Consider the following 21,805-nt stretch of genomic DNA (forward strand, 5'->3'; position numbering starts at 1 on the left):
CAATTTTTGCATGTTGTGTTTTCATGTTCATTCTCTTCCAAATATTTCTAAGTTCCCTTGTGAGTTTTTTTTTTTATAACCTATTTGTTATTTAGAAGTATGTCATTAAATTTCCAAATATTTGGTGATTTTTCCAAAAAAAACCTCTGTGTTTACAGAGCAGGCAATGTGCCTTCCTCCCCTGGAGGGTCCCTTAATCCTCTTCCCTTTTGTTCTGGAGACCTTGCTTTGGGCTCTTAGCAGTTATTATTTCTTATCAACATTGTTCCAGCGCTGCTATCTTTGGTCACTTTAAGAGACAGCATTGATGGAGACTTTTCTTTGTGTTAGTGGATGTCTTAAGAGACCAGCTGTTAACAAGCATGTGTGTGATCGTGTTTTCCGTATCCAATATGTTGAACAAGCTCCACGTGGGATGAAATCAAAACACAGCTATTTTTATCTCGTGTGGCGCCTTTAACTATGCAGTCAGGGAAGCTTTCCCTCTGCGTGGCATTTCAGCTCATTCTTAGATCATCAACTGTCACTGGGTCACTTTAATTCACAAACTCAGTCTTGATTCAAGAACTAATAAAGGGTCCAGTCCAAGGTAGTGAACCTGCTGTAATAGGCATTCCAAAGCAGTGCGTGTCCTCTCACTTACACTCCCCAGCCATGGTCAGGGCAGGCTGCCCACATTAGCGCCAGGTTGTATGGAGTTCTTTTGCTTTTTCTCTTCATTCACTGCCTCCTCCAACTCACTGTTTAGCACCCACCAGGGACAGAATTCAGGAGAATGGGAAGGTGAGGACATAGGACAGGAAAGTTCTTACATGGCTGGAGAGTGGTCATGGGATAAGCTGGCTCCATGCTCCCTGGTTCTTTCAGATGATGCTAGTCGAGCTGGAAGTTTGAAAGGTGCTGTTTGGACCATGTGCATGTTCTGCGTTTTATCATTTTTTAAGCTCTCAGATTCTAAAGTCTCCACTGCCTAATCAGGTATAATTTATATAATCTCATGTGTGAAGTATTTTAAACATTTTATTTATCCCTTTTTAAAAAAAAAAATGTTTTATTGATTTTTTTACAGAGAGGAAGGGAGAGGGATAGAGAGTTAGAAACATCGATGAGAGAGAAACATCGATCAGCTGCCTCCTGCACACTCCCTACTGGGGATGTGCCCGCAACCAAGGTACATGCCCTTGACCGGAATCGAACCTGGAACCCCTTGAGTCCGCAGGCTGATGCTGAGCCAAACCGGTTAGGGCTGTCCTTTTTTTTTTTTTTAAATAATTGACCAGCGGGAGAGTTCTTTGGGAGAGTTCATGTCCTCTACTAGAATTTTTTTTTTTTAAATATATTTTATTGATTTTTTACAGAGAGGAAAGGAGAGAGATAGAGAGTTAGAAACATCGATGAGAGAGAAACATCGATCAGCTGCCTCCTGCACATCTCCTACTGGGGATGTGCCCGCAACCCAGGTACATGCCCTTGACCGGAATCGAACCTGGGACCCCCCAGTCCGTAGGCCGACACTCTATCCACTGAGCCAAACCGGTTTCAGCTCTACTAGAATTTTTATATAATTAGCTTTCAATGCTTCTTAAGTGGAAAACAGTGAAACATAACTGTAGAAACATGGGAATCATTGCAAAGGAGGATGCTGAATTGAGGTTAAAAAAAAGATTAAAATTAAGATCAGAAAGAAACAATAGCAAATCCATTAGCAAGTCAGCTCACTCTGCCTAGGTTCCCACAAATGTTAATATTTTAGGTAGCAAAGGGATATGAGACAGTGAAATAGACTTTTTTTGTGTGTGGAATATCTCAGTTCTCAGCAATCTTAAAGAGCTCTGTCTTTTGATTGCTGTCTCAGTCTGTTTTTGCTCTGAAGGGAAGGAAATATTTTTCTCCTTGCTGGGCTTCATATGATGTGTTTGTGACCAACTGCTTAGCGCTACGAACTTTATCCACTGGAACTCATGTATCCAGACCCGAGACTGAAAGGAAGGTGACCTACACACCTGATTGACGCCCTGGCATGGCGCTGCATGCCCCCCAGCACACATGCTCTCCGTCTCCTCCTCGCTGTCAGAACAGACGAACAGACTTCTATGCATAGAATGGGCATTTGGTCATTTTTTAAAAAAAGCAAGCAGCCAATTAATCAGTTTCTTTATTTTCTCTTCCCTCCTTTCCCGTCATTCTTTCTCTTCTCTCCTCCTTTACAGAGAGAATGAGCACTGACTGCATTTGATGTTTTCAGTAACCATCCCTTTGGCTAATGATGTGTTTGTATGACAATAGCAGCTCCTTCTCATTAAAAGGAGGGGAGGAAACATTAAAAATGATAGATGAGGTCTCCTAGAAATCCATTATTAGCAATTTCACAAATAATGGTGCTGCTGGTGTGACTTAGCAGGGAATGAAGCCGAAGCACCAACGACAGTGTGACTCTGCAGCTAAAGGCTAATGCATCTTGAAGACCCAATCTTAAATGATGAAATCTGGCATTTCCAGTTGATGAAATCTTTACTTCTTCCTTTACTCCTTTGGTTTAGAAATAGTTTTTATTGATTGCTTTTAAAGAGAGACGAAGGGGGGGGGGAGGGAGAGAGGAGAAGCAACATCAATTGTTGTTCCACTTATTTATGAATTCACTAGTGGCCCGGTACATGAAGTTTGTGCACATTAAAAGGGAATTAATTAGAGGAAATATTTTAATATTGCTATTTGCCCTTTTTCTATAATAGAAGTGTCAGAGATGAAAGAAAATTAGTAAAATGTATATGAAAATCTCCCTCCTGTCAGAATCTGGGGCGCGCTACAGGACCCAGAGACAAGTCCCCGCCCACCTGCTTGTGCCTTGAAATCGCATGAGACCCAGACCCGGCCGGCCCCTCCCCCATCAAGCCCCACCGGGCGAGGGCATGATGACCGTTTGCATATTAGCTCTTTATTATAGTGGATTGGTTGATTCTTGAATGTGCCCTGACTGGGGATTGAACCCACAACCTTGGCATATCGGGCCAACGCTCTAACCAACTAAACTACCTGGCCAGGGCTAGAGATAATTTTTTTTTTTTAAGATCCCGGAGATCATTTATTTAATTCTATGTCTTTTAAAATTAGTGCAATCATATAACTTGTTGTCTAAACCAAATCATTTGGAGAACATGAAAGGTTGCCAATAATTATTACACCATGATAACAGATATACATCTAAATTCTAATAGAGAGAATTTGTATGCAGTTTGTATATCCAATTTACTTATAATACCAAATTCATATCACCATCAATAAGACTTGTTTTTTACTATAAAGAATCCCACACAGACATTTTTTGTCAAGGGATATCTAGTTCTTATTAGAAAAACTGGAAATAACAAACATTTTAAACGAGATGTCCCATCTTCAATATATATTGGAGGTTTAGGCAAATTCAACATTTCTTATTTCTTCCTAGCCAAGATCAATTCTGTTTTAAAGCTCATAGAATAAATCATAAAGTTCTATATGTATTATGCATATACATTTTTCTGTGCTAAGCACTGTGCTGTGAACTTCTCATCAATTATTATTATTATTTAATTCTTTATTGTTTAAAGTATTACATATGTCTCCTTTTCCCCCCCCATTGACATCTCCCCAGCTGGTCCCACCCCAGCACATGCCCTCACACCCCTACTGTCTGTGTCCATGGGTTATGCTTATATGTATGCATACAAGTCCTTTGGTTGATTTCTTACCCTCCCCTCCCCTCTTGCCCCTTCCCCCGCCTTCCCTCTGAGGTTTGACGATCTGTTCAATGCTTCTATGTCTCTAGATCTATTTTTTTGTTCATCAGTTTATGTTGTTCATTATATTCCACAAATGAGTGAGATCATGTGATACTTTTCTTTCACTGCCTGGCTTATTTCGCTTAGCATAATGCTCTCCAGTTCCATCGATGCATGCTGTTGCAAATGGTAGGAGTTCCTTTTTATAGCAGCATAGTATTCCATTGTGTAGATGTACTGCAGTTTTCTAATCCACTCATCTGCTGATGGGCACTTAGGCTGTTGTAAATCTTGGCTATTGTAAATTATGCTGCTATGAACATAGGGGTGCATATATCCTTTCTGATTGATGTTTCTAATTTCTTGGGATATATTCTTAGAAGTGGGATTACTATGTCAAATGGGAGTTCCATTTTTAATTTTTTGAGGAAACTCCATACTGTTTTCCACAGTGACTGCACCAGTCTGCATTCCCACCATCAGTGCAAGAGGGTTCCTTTTTCTCCACATCCTTGCCAGCACTTGTCATCTGTTGATTTGTTGATCATAGCCATTCTGACAGGTGTGAGATGGTACCTCATTGTCATTTTGATTTGCATCTCTCCGATGATTAGTGACTTTGAGCATGTTTTCATACATCTGGTGGCTTTTTGTATGTCCTCTTTCAAAAAGTGTCTATTTAGGTCCTTTGCCCATTTGTGATTAGATTGTTTATCTTCCTTTGTTAAGATGTTTGAGTTCCCTATACATTTTGGAGATTAAACTCTTATCAGATATAACATTGACAAATACGTTCTCCCATGCAGTGGGCTTTCTTATTTTTTTTTTGGTGGTTTCTTTTGCTGTGCAGAAGCTTTTTATTTTGATGTAGTCCCATTTGTTTATTTTCTCCTTATTTTCCATTGTCTTAGGAGCTGTATCAGTAAAGACATTGCTATGACATATGTCTGATGTTTTGCTGCCTGTGGATTCTTCTAAGATTTTTATGGTTTCCGTCTTATGTTTTAAGTCCTTTATCCATTGTGAGTTTATTTTTGTGTATGGTGTAAGTTGGAGTTCTAGTTTCACTTTTTTCCATGTATCTGTCCAATTTTCCCAACACCATTTATTGAAGAAACTGTCTTGACTCCATTGTATGCTTTTGCCTCCTTTGTCAAATATTAATTGAGCAGTATGGCTTGGGTCGATTTCTGGGTTCTCTGTTCTGTTCCATTGGTCTATATGTCTGTTTTTGTGCCAGTACCAGGCAGTTTTGAGAACAATAGCTTTGTAATATAGCTTGATATCTGGTATTGTCATCCCTCCAACTTTGTTCTTCTTTCTCAGGATTGCTGCAGCTATTCGTGGTCTTTTTTTATTCCATATGAATATTTGGAGAGTTTGTCCTAGGTCTGTGAAATATGCCGTTGGTATTTTAATGGGGAGTGCATTGAATCTATAGATTGCTTTGGGGAGAGAAGGAGAGTGAGAGAGGAAGGGGAATATTGATGTGAGAGAGACACATTGATTGGTTGCCTCCTTGAAAGTGCTCTGACTAGGGACAGTGATTAAACTGCAACTTAGGTATGTGCTCTTGATGAGGAATTGAACCTGTGATCCCATCAGTCACAGTGCTCAGGTTGACACTGTAACCACTGAGAAACACCAGCCAGGTGTAAGGCAGGTAGAATTTTTTACCTTGATTGTACCCAATAAATTTACCATTGCCCATTTTATCACGTGGTAACTCAATTAGATTATTGGAGTGTTTGAAATACTACTTCATATATAGAGAATATATTAGAAAATAAGATATTACTTATATATTATTTTTTCAGATTATCCTAATTTAGCTAAGTGCCAATTTCTCAGTATAATTTTGGATGGAAAACAAGATTACTCACCTTGTTACAACTGTGAATAAAAACAATAAATCTGTTTTTCGTGAAGGTCTAATACAGACCCCTGCAGGGGAGGCTCATATGCTTTAATTCAAGTACAAAAGATTTGATGTGTTTTAGCCACTTACCTGTTTTGCATATTTCTGAATCATAGTTTAGCCTAAAACATTTATAGTACAGGATAAGGGAATTTTTGATTGGGCAGCTATTTCTGTGATTTGGGTATTATCTCTGCTTTTGGAACTACCATCTTTTGGTAGAGATCATGTATTTATACTAATAAAAGCCTATGTGGTCGTCATACCCTCACGCCGTGATGCCCTCATGCTGTAACAACCCACCACCAGGAGGCTGTGTGCACAGCGGGCGTGCGTGGGTGGGCGGGGCTGCGTGTGCGGGGAGGTGTGCATGGGTGGGTGGGGACTTGATGCTGCGTGTGCCATGATGCTGGGGGTCCCAGCGGCTCCATGTGAAGCTGCAGAGGCAGGTCCTGGCCTGCCTCTTTGGGGCAATCCATCAAGGAGCCCCAGATGGGTGGCATGGCCTACCTGTTTGGGGAGATCGATCGTGGGGCTCCCGCACTGTGAGAGGGCACAAGCCAGGCTGAGGAACCCCCCTCCCTGAGTGCACGAATTTTGTGCACCGGACCTCTAGTTTATTATAAAATAATAAAGGGCCAAAAATGTATATAAGAATGGAGACAAATAAGCATAATATCTAAATAATCAGACCCTGAAAACCTAATCTATAAATAATATAGAAATAGCTTCCTTAAAAAAACAATATTTTTCTTATTGCTAGAATTTCTTATACAATAAACTTATTACTCTGACATGTAGAAGCTTTATCAGCTAACATATTTCTATCCTGAATGTAACTTCTGCTCATAATCATATCGTTTTTAGGAAATTTAATTTTCTTACATCATGGCTTCAGGTTGGTGAAAGATGCATGGTTTGTTGATAAGCACATTTGGAAAATTTTTGTAATTTTAGTCCTAGAGGATCTGACTGCATTTTTAGAAGTTGTCTAGACTGAAGCTACAGAAGACATCTGTAGGCTTACTGTTTGTCTCCCAACTAAATTAGCACCATCCAGCAGATCAGGAGCAATAATAAAGAAAAATGCTGCAATAAGTTCAACATAATGGACATTTAAAAATAGGAAGCATCTTCTTTGGAGATTCAATTACCTCTTTCTGGATACTAGGAAGAGACTTCATCCAATTGTTTTTCTGACTTGTTTTAGAACTTCAGGTAATATGCTTAGCTTTTCCTTGTATTTTCTTTTTCTTTTAAATAAAGGAAAGCTTATTATATCTACTTGCTCTCTGCAAGTAAGGTAGTATTTACCAGGTTTGTTCACCATAAAGTTACTATTTCCTTTCCCTACCTTATTCTTTAGAAGTAACTCAATAGATTTAGCCCAACCTCAAAAGTGCCTTATAGGAGGGATATTATTATCTGAAGTTCATGTAAGGAGAAGATTTATCTGGCATTTATTTATTTATTTATTTATTTATTTATTTAATCATTTGTTTAGCGGTATGGACTCATGTATATTTTATACTTTTAATTATAATCCAATACCATGTTAATTTATTTTCGTGCTCAAATTGTTCCAGCTGTAGCCATTGGGAGCTCTCTCAATTTGGCTCCTGTTCACTTCCATGAAAAAATTTATTTTGTTGAGTGTTTCTTACTTTGTTATTAAAAGATGCTTGTCTTATATTTTTCTTGCCACTAGAATCAGTTATTTCTGCAAGGAGCCCTGTTTGCTTTTATTTAAGGATACTATTTGAAACCTTGAGTGTTAGGTCTGCTTGTTGCTACTTATATATCATTACATGTAGGCCTGCTCAGTGGACAGAGCTAAGTATTGTGTGCGTACATACTAATCCACACCTATTCCGGTTTTTAAAAAATGAATTTTCAGTTAGTTTACATACAATATTATATTAGTTTCAGGTATACAACATACTGAGCATGTATATAACTTATGAAGCATCACCCCAATAACTCTAGTACCCATCTGATACCATACACAGTTATTACATTATCATTGACTATATTCCCTCTGCTGTACTTTATATCCCATGTCATTCAGTTTTGAATAATAAAAGTCAACAACTTCCTGTTTTAGATCTGCTCATGGAGGTTAGGGAAAACAGTAAGTCCTTTCTGAATAGCTTTGCCTCAAGGTGATTATCAAGGTAATCGTTTCCTTCTAAATATTAGGCCTACAAATGGCATTCTTGGGAGTAAAAGTAGCTCATTTTTAGTGTTTGCCATGCTTGAATGTCAAGAGAATGTGAGCGCAGCCATGTCTGCCACAGGGTGTTGTAGCAAAGAAAGGAACACATCCGTTCACTGCAGCTCTTGATCCTCGCCTGTGTAGGTATCAAGGTAAAATGTACCTTAACTTGGGCTCCATATGAAGTGGACCTGGAATTATCAAGTTTGTTTACTTAGACATTTACTTTTAATACTATTTTTCATGCATGTAACGTCCATCTCTGGTGTTATAGGCACTACATAAAGTTATTGAGAACTTCAAGTTCAGAAACTTAAATGATCACTTACAAAGTTTAGGGAGTTAGGACACTGGCAAATCAAGAAATGAATTAAAGTTTTATGTTTCTCTATATTTCTGCCTCTTCTGACCTTTGTCTTTTACTTCAAAACAATATCTTTTTATTTTTTCATTCTATCCTCAGTATTTTGATTTTTACATGACCAAGACCTTCACCATAAGTTTTTTTAGCTTGTTACTTTTCATTTTTATTCCCAACACTAGAGGCCCGGTGCACGAAAATTCACGCACTTGGGATTTGGGGGTGTCCCTCAGCCCGGCCTGCACCCTCTCAGAGTCTGGGAGCCCTCAGGGGATATCCAACTGATGGCTTAGTTCAGGGAGCGGGCCTAAGCCACAGTCTGTCCTCCCTCTGCAGCTCTGACCAGCAACCGGCCCCACCCCCTGATCGCCCCTCCACTGCCGCTGGTCACTGCCACCCCCCAATTGCTGTTCCCTCTTTCTGCCTGTTGGCACCTGTCTTGGCTGGCCTGGCACTGTCCGCTCGCTGGCCCCACCCCCTGCCGACCAGTTGTTCCACTGTTCGGTCGATTTGCATACTAGGCTTTTATTATATAGGATGGCTTTTTTTTTTTTTTTTTTTTTTTTTTTTTGCTATTCAAGAGCTTGCTCTGGTGGTACTGAATGGAAAAGATAACAAGAAAGAAATTAATATTCTCTCGATTTTCCTTGTTGTGTATCTTTCAAAAATATTAACTTTATGGCAAATTCTCTGAAATAATTATCCTAACCCATTTCAGTATTTGAAGAAGTTTGTCTCTTTACCTCATTCTCCCTCTGGGGGAGGAGCTATTGTACCTTCACTGCACTTTCAGCTTCCGCTCTTCAGAAGAGAGACTGATGCCTGTGCCCTGAGGACCCCCCACAGGGACATTGCCCTTAGTGGTCTCCATGGCTCCGGAGGTGGGTCATTGTCACCAGGAGGACCTGCTTCTCCCTCCTGGGCTCAGACCTCACACTGGTCCGGGATGTGAACCTCCATGGAAGGATACTGCTCATGGTTCTCTTAGTCCCCAAACTGACTTGTGCTTTTTTAGCAACCGGAGCTGGGACTGACTTCACATGGAGAGGCACTGGACCCCCTTTTACAAGTTAGGATGTGCGCAGGAGGGAACAAATCAAAACTCAAACAGTGACCAGAGTTGTCAATTCGCCATTAATGTTCATAGCTGTTAACCCCCCCATGGGAGGTACTTAGCAGTCATTAAACTTGGTCCTCAGTGAAGCCCAGAGGACACCTTGGGAATAAACAGTACTTATTAACAGTGTAGAATCAAAATGGTTTTTTTCCTTCCACCTCAGCCTCTGACACTTGCTCAGTAGGGCAACCACATTTGGTAGACTTACCATTCTTACACAGTTGTTCTTAAGTGAGTGCTTTGTTTGTGTGTTTTTACTTTTAAATTTTTTGCTGCATTATTTTTTGGTCTTTTCTATTGTGGATAAAAACACTAGTAATGATTTCAGTGTATTCCTTAATAATGTTCTCTCAGCCCCTGTGTCTCTCTGTGAAAATTCGATCCAGCTGTCAGAGATGGCAGCGTAATTATAATAATTCTGTCATTTGCTCTTTAGAGCTTTGCAGACGGTGGGAGGCAGTGATGGAGCAAGCATGCTCCTGCCTGTCATTCTAATCCTCACATCCCCTTCCTTCATTCCCACCAACCCTGCCCTCTTTAAAGAATCCGAAAGTCAAATTTCTGAGAACAACTATTTCCTGTGGGTTTTTTTTAAATAATAATTTAACATTCCATGTGAATGAGTTGTTGAGGGGATTGATCTATTTTAGTACATGGAGACATAACAATAATTGGTACCTTTCCATTTGTATTGTAGCTGTCATTTTTGTTGTGATTATCTAGGGATCTCCTAAAAATAATATAAACCTTAAACAAATTTTTATAATAACAAATGAGATCTGTTTTCCCACCATTAGAACATTAGTTCGATCCAACCATATGAAACTCCTGTGTTTGTAGGTCACACATGGTCACCTGTGGCCAACTTCATATAATTCTCATACATTTCTCAGTGACCAATGGAAGGGAGAGGTTATTAATGCAGAAAATAACTTACCCTGGGATTTTAAAAGATTGTACTTATTCTGTTTTGGATAATGGAAAAGACCAGAACCTTTAGTGTTTAGTTGTATTTCATAAACTCAATTAAGTAACTTAATTATTGTATCCTACTACTTAATCATATTAAGTTATGTGTCCTGGAGCGGTGCTTGATGTCTGGGCACAGGTACCGGAGGGGGCCTGATAAAGCAAGCTGAGGTTCCTGGGCCAGCTTGATCTGTTTCCTCTCTGCAGAATTATGAATAGACTCTGAAAACTGAAACTGCAGCTTCAGAACAGAGCTAAGAATAGCACAGAGTTTTCCCCCTGCTGTCCATTTCATTAACCCAGCAAATAGAAAGCTCAGGGTGTTGGACTCTTTGACCCTGTACAAAGAGGTTAACCTCTTTAAAGTGCCTCATTTATAAGCACAAACTTCATCATACATTGATTGTACCTTAGGAAAACACGAAAGTTTCATGCTTCTAACTATTAACTTAATAGATGCTTATTAATTTCCTGTACAAAGTAGAGTTAATGACCTATCATCAATTTTATGTACCCTGGGGCTTTTTCTTTACTTGGAGAGATGAGGGTTCATAAATGAACCAGGAAGACATTATTGAATGTATTTATACTTTTATAAAGGCGATAATCGGTGTTAATAGCCAGGAATAGAACTCATTTTGCTGTGTGACATTAACTGATTTCTTTGGGGCACAAGGACTGATGAGCCAGGTTAGATGTGATCAGTCAGCACAGATGTCAGTCGTGGCTGGAGGGGGCTTGGAGGCTCTGTGGTATTCTCAGCTTCCAGATGACGGCAGTGGGGGCAGGTTGATTACAGAGAGGATAGGGTGCCTCTCAAGAGGAGAATTTCAATTATAACTACCTGTGTGGCCTTGCCACTACCTGCTAGTGGCTGTCAGCCCTGATCTCAGACAAGTCAAGTGGTAAATTCTAAAATGGTGACAAGCAAAGATGCTGTGAGAGTAGCCAGAAGAGGTCTGATCTAATCTTGTTGCTGGGATCGAACAGGAGCACATGAGCTTCTCCTGGAAAAGTGGTCGTGGTTTGATACGTAAAAGATTATCTGGAAGACATGATGAAATGAGGGTGGGCGGGACTTTGTGACACAGCGAAGCCGTATGCCATGTACAAGCAACTTCTTGGCATAGAAGTGGGTGCTGGGCTGTAAGGAAAGAGCAGGTTGAGACCAGGTTCTCACAGACCTGTATTTGTCAGGCTGAGGCACTTGGACTTGACCCTGAAACACTAGGGAATGAGTGAAGGTTTTAAGCCAAGGAATGATGTGAAATGCTCATTTTACAGAGATTATTTTCATGGCTGTGGGTTGGAAAGATTTGAGAAGGACAAGGCTGGACAGAGGCTCCGTATTAGGGATGTTGTTATAATACTCTAGGGCAGCGGTTCTCAACCTGTGGGTCGCGACCATCGGAAAACACATATAGCATATCAGATATTTACATTATGATTCATAACAGTAGCAAAATTACAGTTACGAAGTAGCAACGAAAATAGTTTTATGGTTGGGGGTCACCACAATATGAGGAACTATATTAAAGGGTCACGGCCTTAGGAAGGTTGAGAACCACTGCTCTAGGGGGGAAATCACAAGGATCTTAGCTAGGGTGAGAAAAGGTCAAGTTCAAGAACTATTGGGAAAATTGGAGTTCTTTGTGATCGGATGACCGGTTGATTGTACATAGATAGCGACAGAGAGGCAAGAGACAGGAAGTTTCTGATTTGGAACTTGAGGTGGATAGATGGCCCCTAGGGGATGGGACATTAGGGATTAGATTAGCAAAAAAAAAGATGCTTAATTTGGTTTGGACCACACTGAGCTGAGCCACGTCATGATTAACACAATATTCCGGAAGTTTTTATTTCTCACTGACATGGACCAGCAGCGAGTGTCCCTGTCTGTCTGGCCGTTCTTCTCTGAGCAGTAACTTGGTGACCGCGATTCCTTTCATCCCATGGCTCTGCCATCTTCAACGTGTGGTTTGCAGAAAGGGGAGGAGCATGGAGCGTTGTTCTTGGGTAGTTTTATAGTCCAGCTCTGTCTTGTATCAGTTTCACCCACTTCCCCTCGGCCAGAGCTTATTCCTATGACTGTCTCCAACTGCAAGGGAGGCTGGAACATGTAGCCTCATATGTGCCCACCAGCAAGAAGGGGCAGCTGGGGAAGCAGCTAACCAACTGTGCTTCTGGGTGCCTGGGGAGGTTTTGAAAGTTGATATCTGAAACTTGGGAGCAGAGATCTGAGCTGGAAATGTGGCTTTAGGTATCATCAGAGACAGGGTAAGGTTATATTCTGAGAAGTTACTCTTCGAGAACAAGTAGAAACAAGAGCAGGAGGCCAAGAACAGAGCTTTTAAGTTGGCCGGCACACAAATGTGTGTGGAAGACGGATGCTAGGAGGCACCCGAGAGCCTCGAGGAGGGAGGTATTGTACCACGGCAGCCAGGAGTGGGCAGTTTCAAGGAGTTGGTGGAAAATAGTGCAGAAAGTAGTAGAAAGACTCACAAAGTGTCTACTGAATCAGATGATTAAATATGAGAGACCTGATTGAGTTGTCTTCACTTCAAGATCATGGTCAAGGCAGAAAGTGATTTCAGGGCGTTGGGAGATGAACAGAGAGGAGCTATGGAGACGGGGAGATGGAAAACCAGGAGGGAGGGGGTCATTGATGAAACAAGGTCCCCAAGAGAACAAGGACAAAGAACTTACTGAAATAAAATTCTGAGTTCACCCAAGTACTGCTTTTTTTGACACCTTTTGAGCCCACATTATGATTGATGACATATCTGTTATGAGCAATTTTGTTAACTTACCTAGCAGGAGACTATAATTATATTTCCAGTTCCCTATTAGTTAGTTTATGTTCTCAATGCACATCTCCTGGGAAATGCAATTCCTCTTTGAGTGGAAACTTGCGTTTTTCTTGGTTTCGAATGCAAAGTATAACAAAGAAAAAAGAAATAGTCCGCTGTAACTTTGTCATAACTTTGCTAAACTAAGGCAGATTGTACATCTTTTATTTTCCCTAATAAATGGAGTTATAACCTGTCTCTCTGTATTTCAATAAATGTTATGTGTCCTAGTTTCCCTCGTCCCTACTGTAGCTGGGAACGTGTTTAGAGGTCCTTTTCTCTCCTAGAGCATTTTTTAATAATGAGGAAGTGAGACGGAAATAAAGAGGCTTACATGTAGATTGTGGTGTGAAATATTGAGCAAGCCCTGGTTTTATTAATACATCACTGCATAGCTATCTTTCCATTTTACGTCCAGTCGATTCACATTTTCCAGTGAGGCACATAACATTAGTTTAAAATGCTTTAAAAATTGTTTCTATATTATAACTTGTTTCTAACTTAAGACTGGAATATTTAGAAGTAAAAAGAATCTTCATATAAGCTATTATTATTATTTATATACCAATGATAGAAGTGATGGGAAGAATGATTTTTGGTATGTTTATTTTAAACAGCACTTCACAGAACAGTTCGATTGTATTAAAACCTTAAAATGTCACCAAAGGTCATATTTAGAATTTGAGTGACTATTTCTTTGGAAGTACAATTTAATGTTTGTACTTTGGTGCTCTGAGGTTTTTGAATGTTATTGCTTTATCACCAGAGTCTCTTTTTTTAAAAAATTCTAATATTAGGAAGTAGTGTCAGATTAAGTAGAATATATTTAAAATAATGATTTTAATTTCTATTTTCTAGAAAAAGGTAGGTAATTATATTCGTTTTATCTTGGTACCTGGCTTATAATAAACCCTCAATAAATATTTATGATTTAAGGATGATACTTGAGTTAGTATTTTTTTTTTACAAAAGATGTGCATCTGTTATAATAGTGCATGCAACATTTCTAGCTTGCTCGCTCTCTCTCTCTCTCTCTCTCTCTCTCTCTCTCTTCTTTCTATCTTTCTATCCTTGATATCAGGGTCAGCCCTTAACTGCAAAAAGATGAGTTGGCTGTGAAATGAGTATCCAGCAATCATCTCTCCATTATTCTAGGCAGAATAAATTTTAGAACGAAAGTGGCACCATTTAGAGAAAACCACACTTTGTCTCACTCTGGTCCAGGGCTCCAAGCATGCCCCCAAAACCTCTTCATTATAGGCCTATTTTTCTCCAAGTGTCACTTTCTCTCTTGTGATTTATTTTAAGGCATGTTTTTACCTCCTTAACCCCACTGTTTTATCATCTTCTTGTTTTTTTATGTGGAATAGGGAGTTGGGTTTGGAGAAGGAAAATAAAGATGGAGGTGAGGCCAGCATCTCATGTGTGTACAGTGCCAAGCAGTGTGTTGGACATTTGAATAGAGGTGCATTACAGTGCCTCGCTCGGTACCTGGCGTATACCCACCTCCACATATCACCCTTAAGAGGCCTGCTCCAGGACCATGCTCTGTTGGATAGATGTAGCATTTGGTTTTCATTCTACACTGAATTCCCACCCTCCATAGAACTCATTTGGGCACCACATCATCATATCACTCATGCCGGCTGCTATAACAAACGAGCCTCTCAATTTCAGTGGCTTAGCACCCCTATATGTTTTTGTCCCTCCTTGCCCCGCCCCCCCTCATATTGAACAATGCAGTGTGGTTCTAAGGGGGCTCTGTGACACACAATCTTTTAAGGACTGAAACTGAAGAAAGCTCAGTATTTTCCAAGGTTACCTTGGAGGTCAAGTGTCCAGATTGCAGAAAGCAAAAAAGATTGAGGATTTTATGGGCCAGTGCCTGGAAGTCACTGTGAGTAGGGTACATGCTTCCATTTATTTGTGTCTTTTTCAGTTGCTTTTTTCTGCGTCTTATAATTTTTTTTTTTAGTACAGGTCTTTTACCTCCTTGGTTAAATTTATTCCTAGATGTTTTGTTGTTGTTTTTGTTTGTCAGTAAACTGATCTGACCGATGAAGATTTACGTCAACACATTTGCAGTTGTAAATAGGATTGTTTTTTTAGTTTCCTTTCCTGATAATTCATTGTGGTGTATAAAAATGCAACTGAGCCCCAGCCGGTTTGGCTGAGTGGATAGAGCATTGGCCTGCGGAGTGAAGGGTCCTGGTTTCAATTCCAGTCAAGGGCACGTACTTGGTTGAAGGCGGGAGGCAACCCATCCATGTATCTCTCTCACATCGATGTTTCTCTCTGTCTTTCCTCCTCCTTCCACTCTTCTCTAAAAATCAATGGGAAAATATCCTCGGGTGAGGATTAACACAACAACAATAACAATAGCAAAAGCAACTGATTCTGGGATATTTATTTTGTATCCTGCTACTTTACTGAATTTATCAGTTCCAGTAGTTTTTTTGGTGGAATTTTTAGGGTTCTCTCTACATAGTAATCATATCATCTGCAAATGACAGTTTTACTTCTTCCTTTCCTATTTGGATGCCTTTTACTTTTTCTGTCTGGTTGCCGTGTACTATGTTCAGTAAGAGTGGTGAAAGCGGACATCCCTGTCTTGTTCTTGATCTTGCTTTTAGTTTTTCCTCATTGAATATGATGTTAGCTATGGGTATGTCACTTGTGGCCTTTAAAAAAGTTCCCTCTATTTCTACTTTTCTGAGAGTTTTTATCATAAATGGGTGCTAGATTTTGTCAAAAGCTTTTTCTGCATTTATTGATATGATCACATGATTTTTATCCTTCATTTTGTTTATGTGATGTGTCATGCTAATTGATTTGTGGATGTTGTGCCAACCTTGCATCCCAGGAATAAATCCCACTTGATCATGGTGTGTGATCTTTTTAATGTATTGCTTGATTCAGTTTGCTAATGTTTTGTTGAGGATTTTAGCATTTTGTTCATCGGGAATATTGGCCTATAATTTTATTTTTTTGTAATGTGTTTATCTGGTTTTGGAATTAGGATAATGCTGGCCTCATAAAATAAGATTGGGAGCCTTCCCTCCTCTTGAATACTTTGGAATAATTTAAGAAGGATAGGTGTGAGTTCCTCTTTAAATGTTTGGTAAAATTCACCTGTGAAGCTGTCTGGTCTGGGACTTCTGTTTATTGGAAGTTTTTTGATTATTGCTCCAATTTCATTAGTTGTAATTGGTCTGCTCAGATTTTCTGATTCTTCTTGATTTGGTGTTGAAAGATGGTATGTTTCTAGAAATTTATTTGTTTTCTTTCAGATTCCCAATTTGTTGGTATATAGTTTTTGTATGGGAACAACAACCCTGTGTTGTTGTTTTTTCCCTGCTGGTATAAATAGAGTGAATTACTTCCCTTTAGTCATTGATTCTGTTTCAGAAATCATTTGAAAATCCAAATGGAGGGAAATGTTTTCTTTTCTTTTTCAAATACAATGAACATCCTGAAAGTAATAGAAAAACCAAATATTTGAAGGCTTTTCCTGGCAATGCTTTGGATGAAATGGTACCACTGTTCTCTTTCCCGTCCGGAAGACGACTTTTGTGAAATACCTTCTCTGGGAGTCCTCAGCCTCTTCCTCCCGTCTCTGTTTCCCAGCAGCTGCATTTCCTGTGTTCTGCCAGATGGGAACATACCTATGTTAGTTTAATCTGTGTGTCCATCCACTCATTCATCCAAGCACTGACAATGCAAAAAAAAAGGAAAAAGAAGAGGAAAGAGAAAAAGTTGAAATTTACTGTGATAGAATGACACACTGAATAGGACAAGGACCCAGGAGAAAGGCTCTTAGCTCTACCTTGTGGGTGAGGGAGAGGTGGGGTGTGCTTCTTTTTAAAAATTGTTTTTATTTTATTGACTTTTTACAGAGGAAGGGAGAGGGATAGAGAGTTAGAAACATCGATGAGAGAAACATCAATCAGCTGCCTCCTGCACACCCCCTACTGGGATGTGCCCGCAACCAAGGTGCATGCCCTTGACCGGAATCGAACCCAGGACCCTTCAGTACGCAGGCCGAAGCTCTATCCACTGAGCCAAACCAGTGAGGGCGGGTGTGCTTCTTTTAGGGGAAGGAAATTGGGTCCAAGTCTCTTGAATTACTCATGGATACTTCCCCTCCCTCAGGTAAGGTTTAGGAGGAAAAGAAACCTGTATTGATAATCTCTAACTCCAGCACCTCGTCCAGGGCCAGGCTCATACTAGACATTCAGTAAACTAATCTGACCGATGAAGATTTACGTCAACACATTTATAAACTTTACAAAGTACACAATTTTCTACACATTATCTCATGCACTCCTCTCAATAGCTCCGCCATAGGGCAGATATGCCTATTCCTGGCTTATAGATAACGAACCCAAAGTCAGAGAGATTTGGTGTTTTGCCAACATCACCCAGCGGGTTAGTAGGATAGACCTCAGGTCCTGCACCTAATCTTGACTGTTTTTCCCTCCTGGAAATCAGTATTTAAGTATGAAAATCATGCTTTGACATCTGTAGCATGTGTTTTGAGGTTAGGCATCAGACCACCTGACTCTCTGAGTAACGAGGGCTGTGCATTCACCTTGGGTCACACAAGAATTTATTTTTAACAGAAACAAAATATTTCTCCCACCATGTTTTAGAGCTCCTTGTACTCCTGCCAGCACAGTGTTTGTACCCAGTAGGCGCTCTGTAACTATTTCTGAAATAATGGACAACGGTTTAAAATGTGTAATTCAATTTCACCTAAATTGGCCAGAGTCTGAGGCTTTCATAAGTTTCTACTGTATTTATCGTGCCATGGGGGACAACATTTGCCTGTGGTATATTCGCATTCAGGAATGCTTCTTTTAAACGCAAGGACTTTTTAACACACTAGCTTGGTTTTCTGGGTTTTATTTATTATTAATTATTTTTGGCTTCATCATTCTTCTAGCACTTACACGCCTAGAGCCTGCCCAAGGACACAGTGTGTGGAAGCTGAGACTGGCCGAATGTTCTCAGCACAGCAGGTTGAGACATATGAAAATGGACTTACTTTTGTGTCATTTGATGCTTTGAAAGTCTCAAACTTCCTTAGTGTTGGAGTTTATGCTAGACATTTATTGCTTTCCTCTCTGACTTATCCATGAGTCATTCCACGAGGTATCAGTGTTGTCCGCAGAAATAGCATGACCTGGTGCCAAACACAGTAAAATTGCAGATGACTAGGGATGAAGGCATGGCTGATAGAAGTATAAAATTACACATTTCCACATGGATTCGGCTTCACTTCAAACTTACATGTGTGCGAAGACTCATTTTGTACCTTCTGCTCCTTTCCTGCTTCCCACCCCTCACGCCTTGCCAGCTGCTACCCATCTCATGCAGTGGTGGCTCCTAACCACGAAAACATCCCAACTGCTTGCTCCTCCCCTTTATGCTGCACATTTAATTCACATTCATGCCATGGTGCATTGACCTCAAAATATTTCTGAAAGCAGGGGATTGAGACTGTTTTAAAACCAGGTGTGAGTGCATTGCTGAATCTCCTTATAGCTACGAAATTATGGGAACAGAGCTGAGAGCCCTGGAAGTGTTTACTGTCAAATCAGCAAAAGCACTTGGAGTAAAAAATAAATAAAATATTAAGGAGTTTTCAATCTTAGAAGACATTCTCCTCTATATACTAGAGTGCAAATTTATTTCATCATCTCTGGAAACACTTGCTTTTTTCAAAACTCTGCAACCACGAGAGAGAAGACAGTGGGAATTATTCAGAGTGTGGCACATGCCAGGTGGTTGCGAAATGTTTAATGAATGAGGACATGGACAGATGGACAAAAATAGAGTGGTAATGGCGAAAGGACCCTGAACTCTGCGCCTGCTTTCTGTTTTTGCCGAGCAGGAATCTATTTTTCATTTCGCTTTGGTTTGCTTTTCTAAGAGCAAGATAAATGTCATTTTAGAAAGACAGACTCACCTTTAGTATTACTCATTACTAGGGAGACACCATAAGTGTCTCAGGCTACCACCGAATGGCATTTTATTCTACACACTATCCAAGGGAGAGCTTTGGAAAGGGTCTATAATTAAAGACTCAGTAGTGACGGTTATGTGTTTAAAATGAAAGAAAACCGGAATATTAAGGTTGTAAACCTTCATGTACTAAGCAATGAAGGTCAATGATATTTTTTTCCTCATTAATTATTCCAGTGGTTTATTCTTGCAAGTTACTTTTGTTCTGCCACATTCTAAAGAAATGAAAGTTAGCGAATTACTTCTTATTTTCTGTTTCCATTTTGCAGGGGAAGATGGTGAAAGGAATGGGAGGTGCTATGGATCTGGTGTCCAGTGCCAAAACCAAGGTGGTGGTCACCATGGAGCATTCTGCAAAGGTAATGCATGCAGCTTTTGGAAATTCTCAATACACCAGAATTCTATACACCCGGTCACCTGACCATGGCCTCTTTTTTTTTTTTTTTGGCTTATTCAAGTTGATAGCATTTATACTTTGAGGGGAAGATTATAAATAAAGGCAGTTACTTACTATCATTTACTACATGGTTGTTTAACTTTGAATGAAGCACAAATATCAGGACCTTCTTTGATTGTTTGCCTTGTAGACACATCCAAAGTAATAGCATCTTCAAAGCAATGAAAAGATGTCAAGGCAGATGTGTTGATTCAGTTTTAAAGATGATTATAGTGGTTGCTATCCATGTAAAAAATGAAAAAACAGCAGAATATAGGTCTTTTAACAACAGTTATTTTCAAATGGACAATATGGCCTCTTACCAAGGCTGTGAGGTGCCATTTGGAGAAGGTGTTAGAAAATTCTGGGCTAGGTGACAGAAAGCATCCTGATTCTGAAAAGTATCAGACTTTTATTTTAACAAATCATCAAATATTTATTGAGTGACTGTTAAGTACTGGGCACTGACCAAAAGTAGACAAAAATCATTGAATCATTGACCTCATGGAACTTACATTTGATGATGATGGCAGTGGTGGTGGTGTGATGATGATGATGGTGGTGATGATAAAGATGAAGATGATGGTGATGATAGTGATGATGATAGTTTCCATGTATTGAGCTCACTGAGTGCCAACAGCACACTAAGCACTTGTTGAGTGTACAAGCACATGAACTTGATCATAGGCATCTTTCATGGTTCCAGAAACAGCTTCAGACAAGTTAAGTAATTTGCCTGAGTTCTACATAAGTAGTGGAGCTGAGATTAGACTTGGGGGTCCCTGACTCTGAAGCCCAGTTTTCTAACTTCAAAGCAATCCATGTAACTTTCTTCCTCATTCCCAACTCAATGTGTTAGGACCAGCTGAGCATAACTGCTTTGCTGACCTGAATCCATGGACTTTGGATGACTTGAAATGTTGCTATTGGGTGGTACCCTCTTTGTTTTTTGTGCCCTTTGTCCATTTCCACTTATTCTTTAAAATTCTTAGTTTTAAAGCAAATGCTGCCTATTCCTACCTTGAGACCTGCTATTCTGAGTGGAAGTGGTAGTTGGCCCTGTTTTCATTGAGCGATGCAGCACAGGGGGAGATCATGGAGCTGCAAGATTGGCTTCTGACTTGCTTCCCATGGGGAGTTCTGTTACAGAGAGATGTGTGCTGTGAAATGGCTCTGTTGTAAAAACTGTAATAAATGTGGGATTATCATAAACTGTTTAGTAAACAGTGGGAAGTGAGCAGTGGAGCATAAATACGAAACATTGGAAATGAAACCAGCACAGGTTGCTTCTAAGAGATGCCTTGCAGAAGCATCCAAAGTACCTCGTTTCAGAGGCAGAAGGATGCCAAGCATGCAAATGAAGTCCAATTTTCTGGAACATTATGTCTATTTGGACAACACTTTTTTCTGACTTTCCTTTTGTTTTTACTTAAGTCCGACTCATTGTAAGTTATATTGGGGCAGTTGTTTTCAAAACATTAGGCCTGTATTTAGAAATTCTCTTTCTCTTTGTTTTAATTTTTTTTCACCTCAGCTGGAAATTTTGATAGAGGAAAAGAAATAGTACTTCAAATTTCTGATTAGAAATCCCTTCTAAAGCTTTGCACAGAAGCAAGATATTTTTTGTTACCGTTTCTTCGTTTTCTTCTCTCCATGGGAAATGGCCTTGAGTTTTTGAACAGAACTGAAGTTAGATATTTTTCCCTAGATACTTTCACTTGAATAAACTAACAAAAATATATTTATGATTAAAGTAACAACAGTGATTTGTTCACACATAAGATCTTGAAAACTAGCCAAGAGAGGTTTCTCTTCTTGCCAGCTTCACTTTCTATCCGTGGTCCAGGATGTGTGGTTGCTCCTGTCTATTGTTCACCTGGATTCATTGTTACTGGCCCGGCTCCAGGCAACACCAAGACCTCCTGCTTCTCTTCTGCATCTTTTACTCTGGCCAAACAGTTGGTCGAGGCTGGAGAGGAGGTGGAGGGGAGACAGGTTTTTCACTCCTGGTAGCCTCTCCAGGTAACCATCTGTTCTGGCAGACATGTCAGGTAACTTCTGCCTAATGATTAAGTGAACAGCTTAGGGGAGAAGTCCCGTGAGTTTTGTAAGACACAAGGGTGAAACATTTGCCACGAAGCATTAAAACTTTCAT

The 21,805-nt window shown here is 39.9% G+C and overlaps 1 protein-coding gene across 1 annotated transcript in view; it reads left to right on the top strand.

Annotated features, from left to right (window-relative positions):
- The window catches only part of OXCT1 (3-oxoacid CoA-transferase 1), a 127,195-nt gene that overhangs the window by 83,670 nt on the left and 21,720 nt on the right, over positions 1-21,805 (top strand). Inside the window, exon 14 of the mRNA XM_070411780.1 lies at positions 19,484-19,573. Coding sequence (XP_070267881.1) covers positions 19,484-19,573 — 90 coding nt within the window. The remainder of the gene's footprint in view (positions 1-19,483; positions 19,574-21,805) is intronic.

This window comes from Myotis yumanensis, unplaced genomic scaffold, assembly GCF_028538775.1.
Source record: "Myotis yumanensis isolate MYYU_CA2020_CCGP unplaced genomic scaffold, mMyoYum1.0.hap1 SCAF_4, whole genome shotgun sequence".
Taxonomy (NCBI): Eukaryota; Metazoa; Chordata; class Mammalia; order Chiroptera; family Vespertilionidae; genus Myotis; species Myotis yumanensis.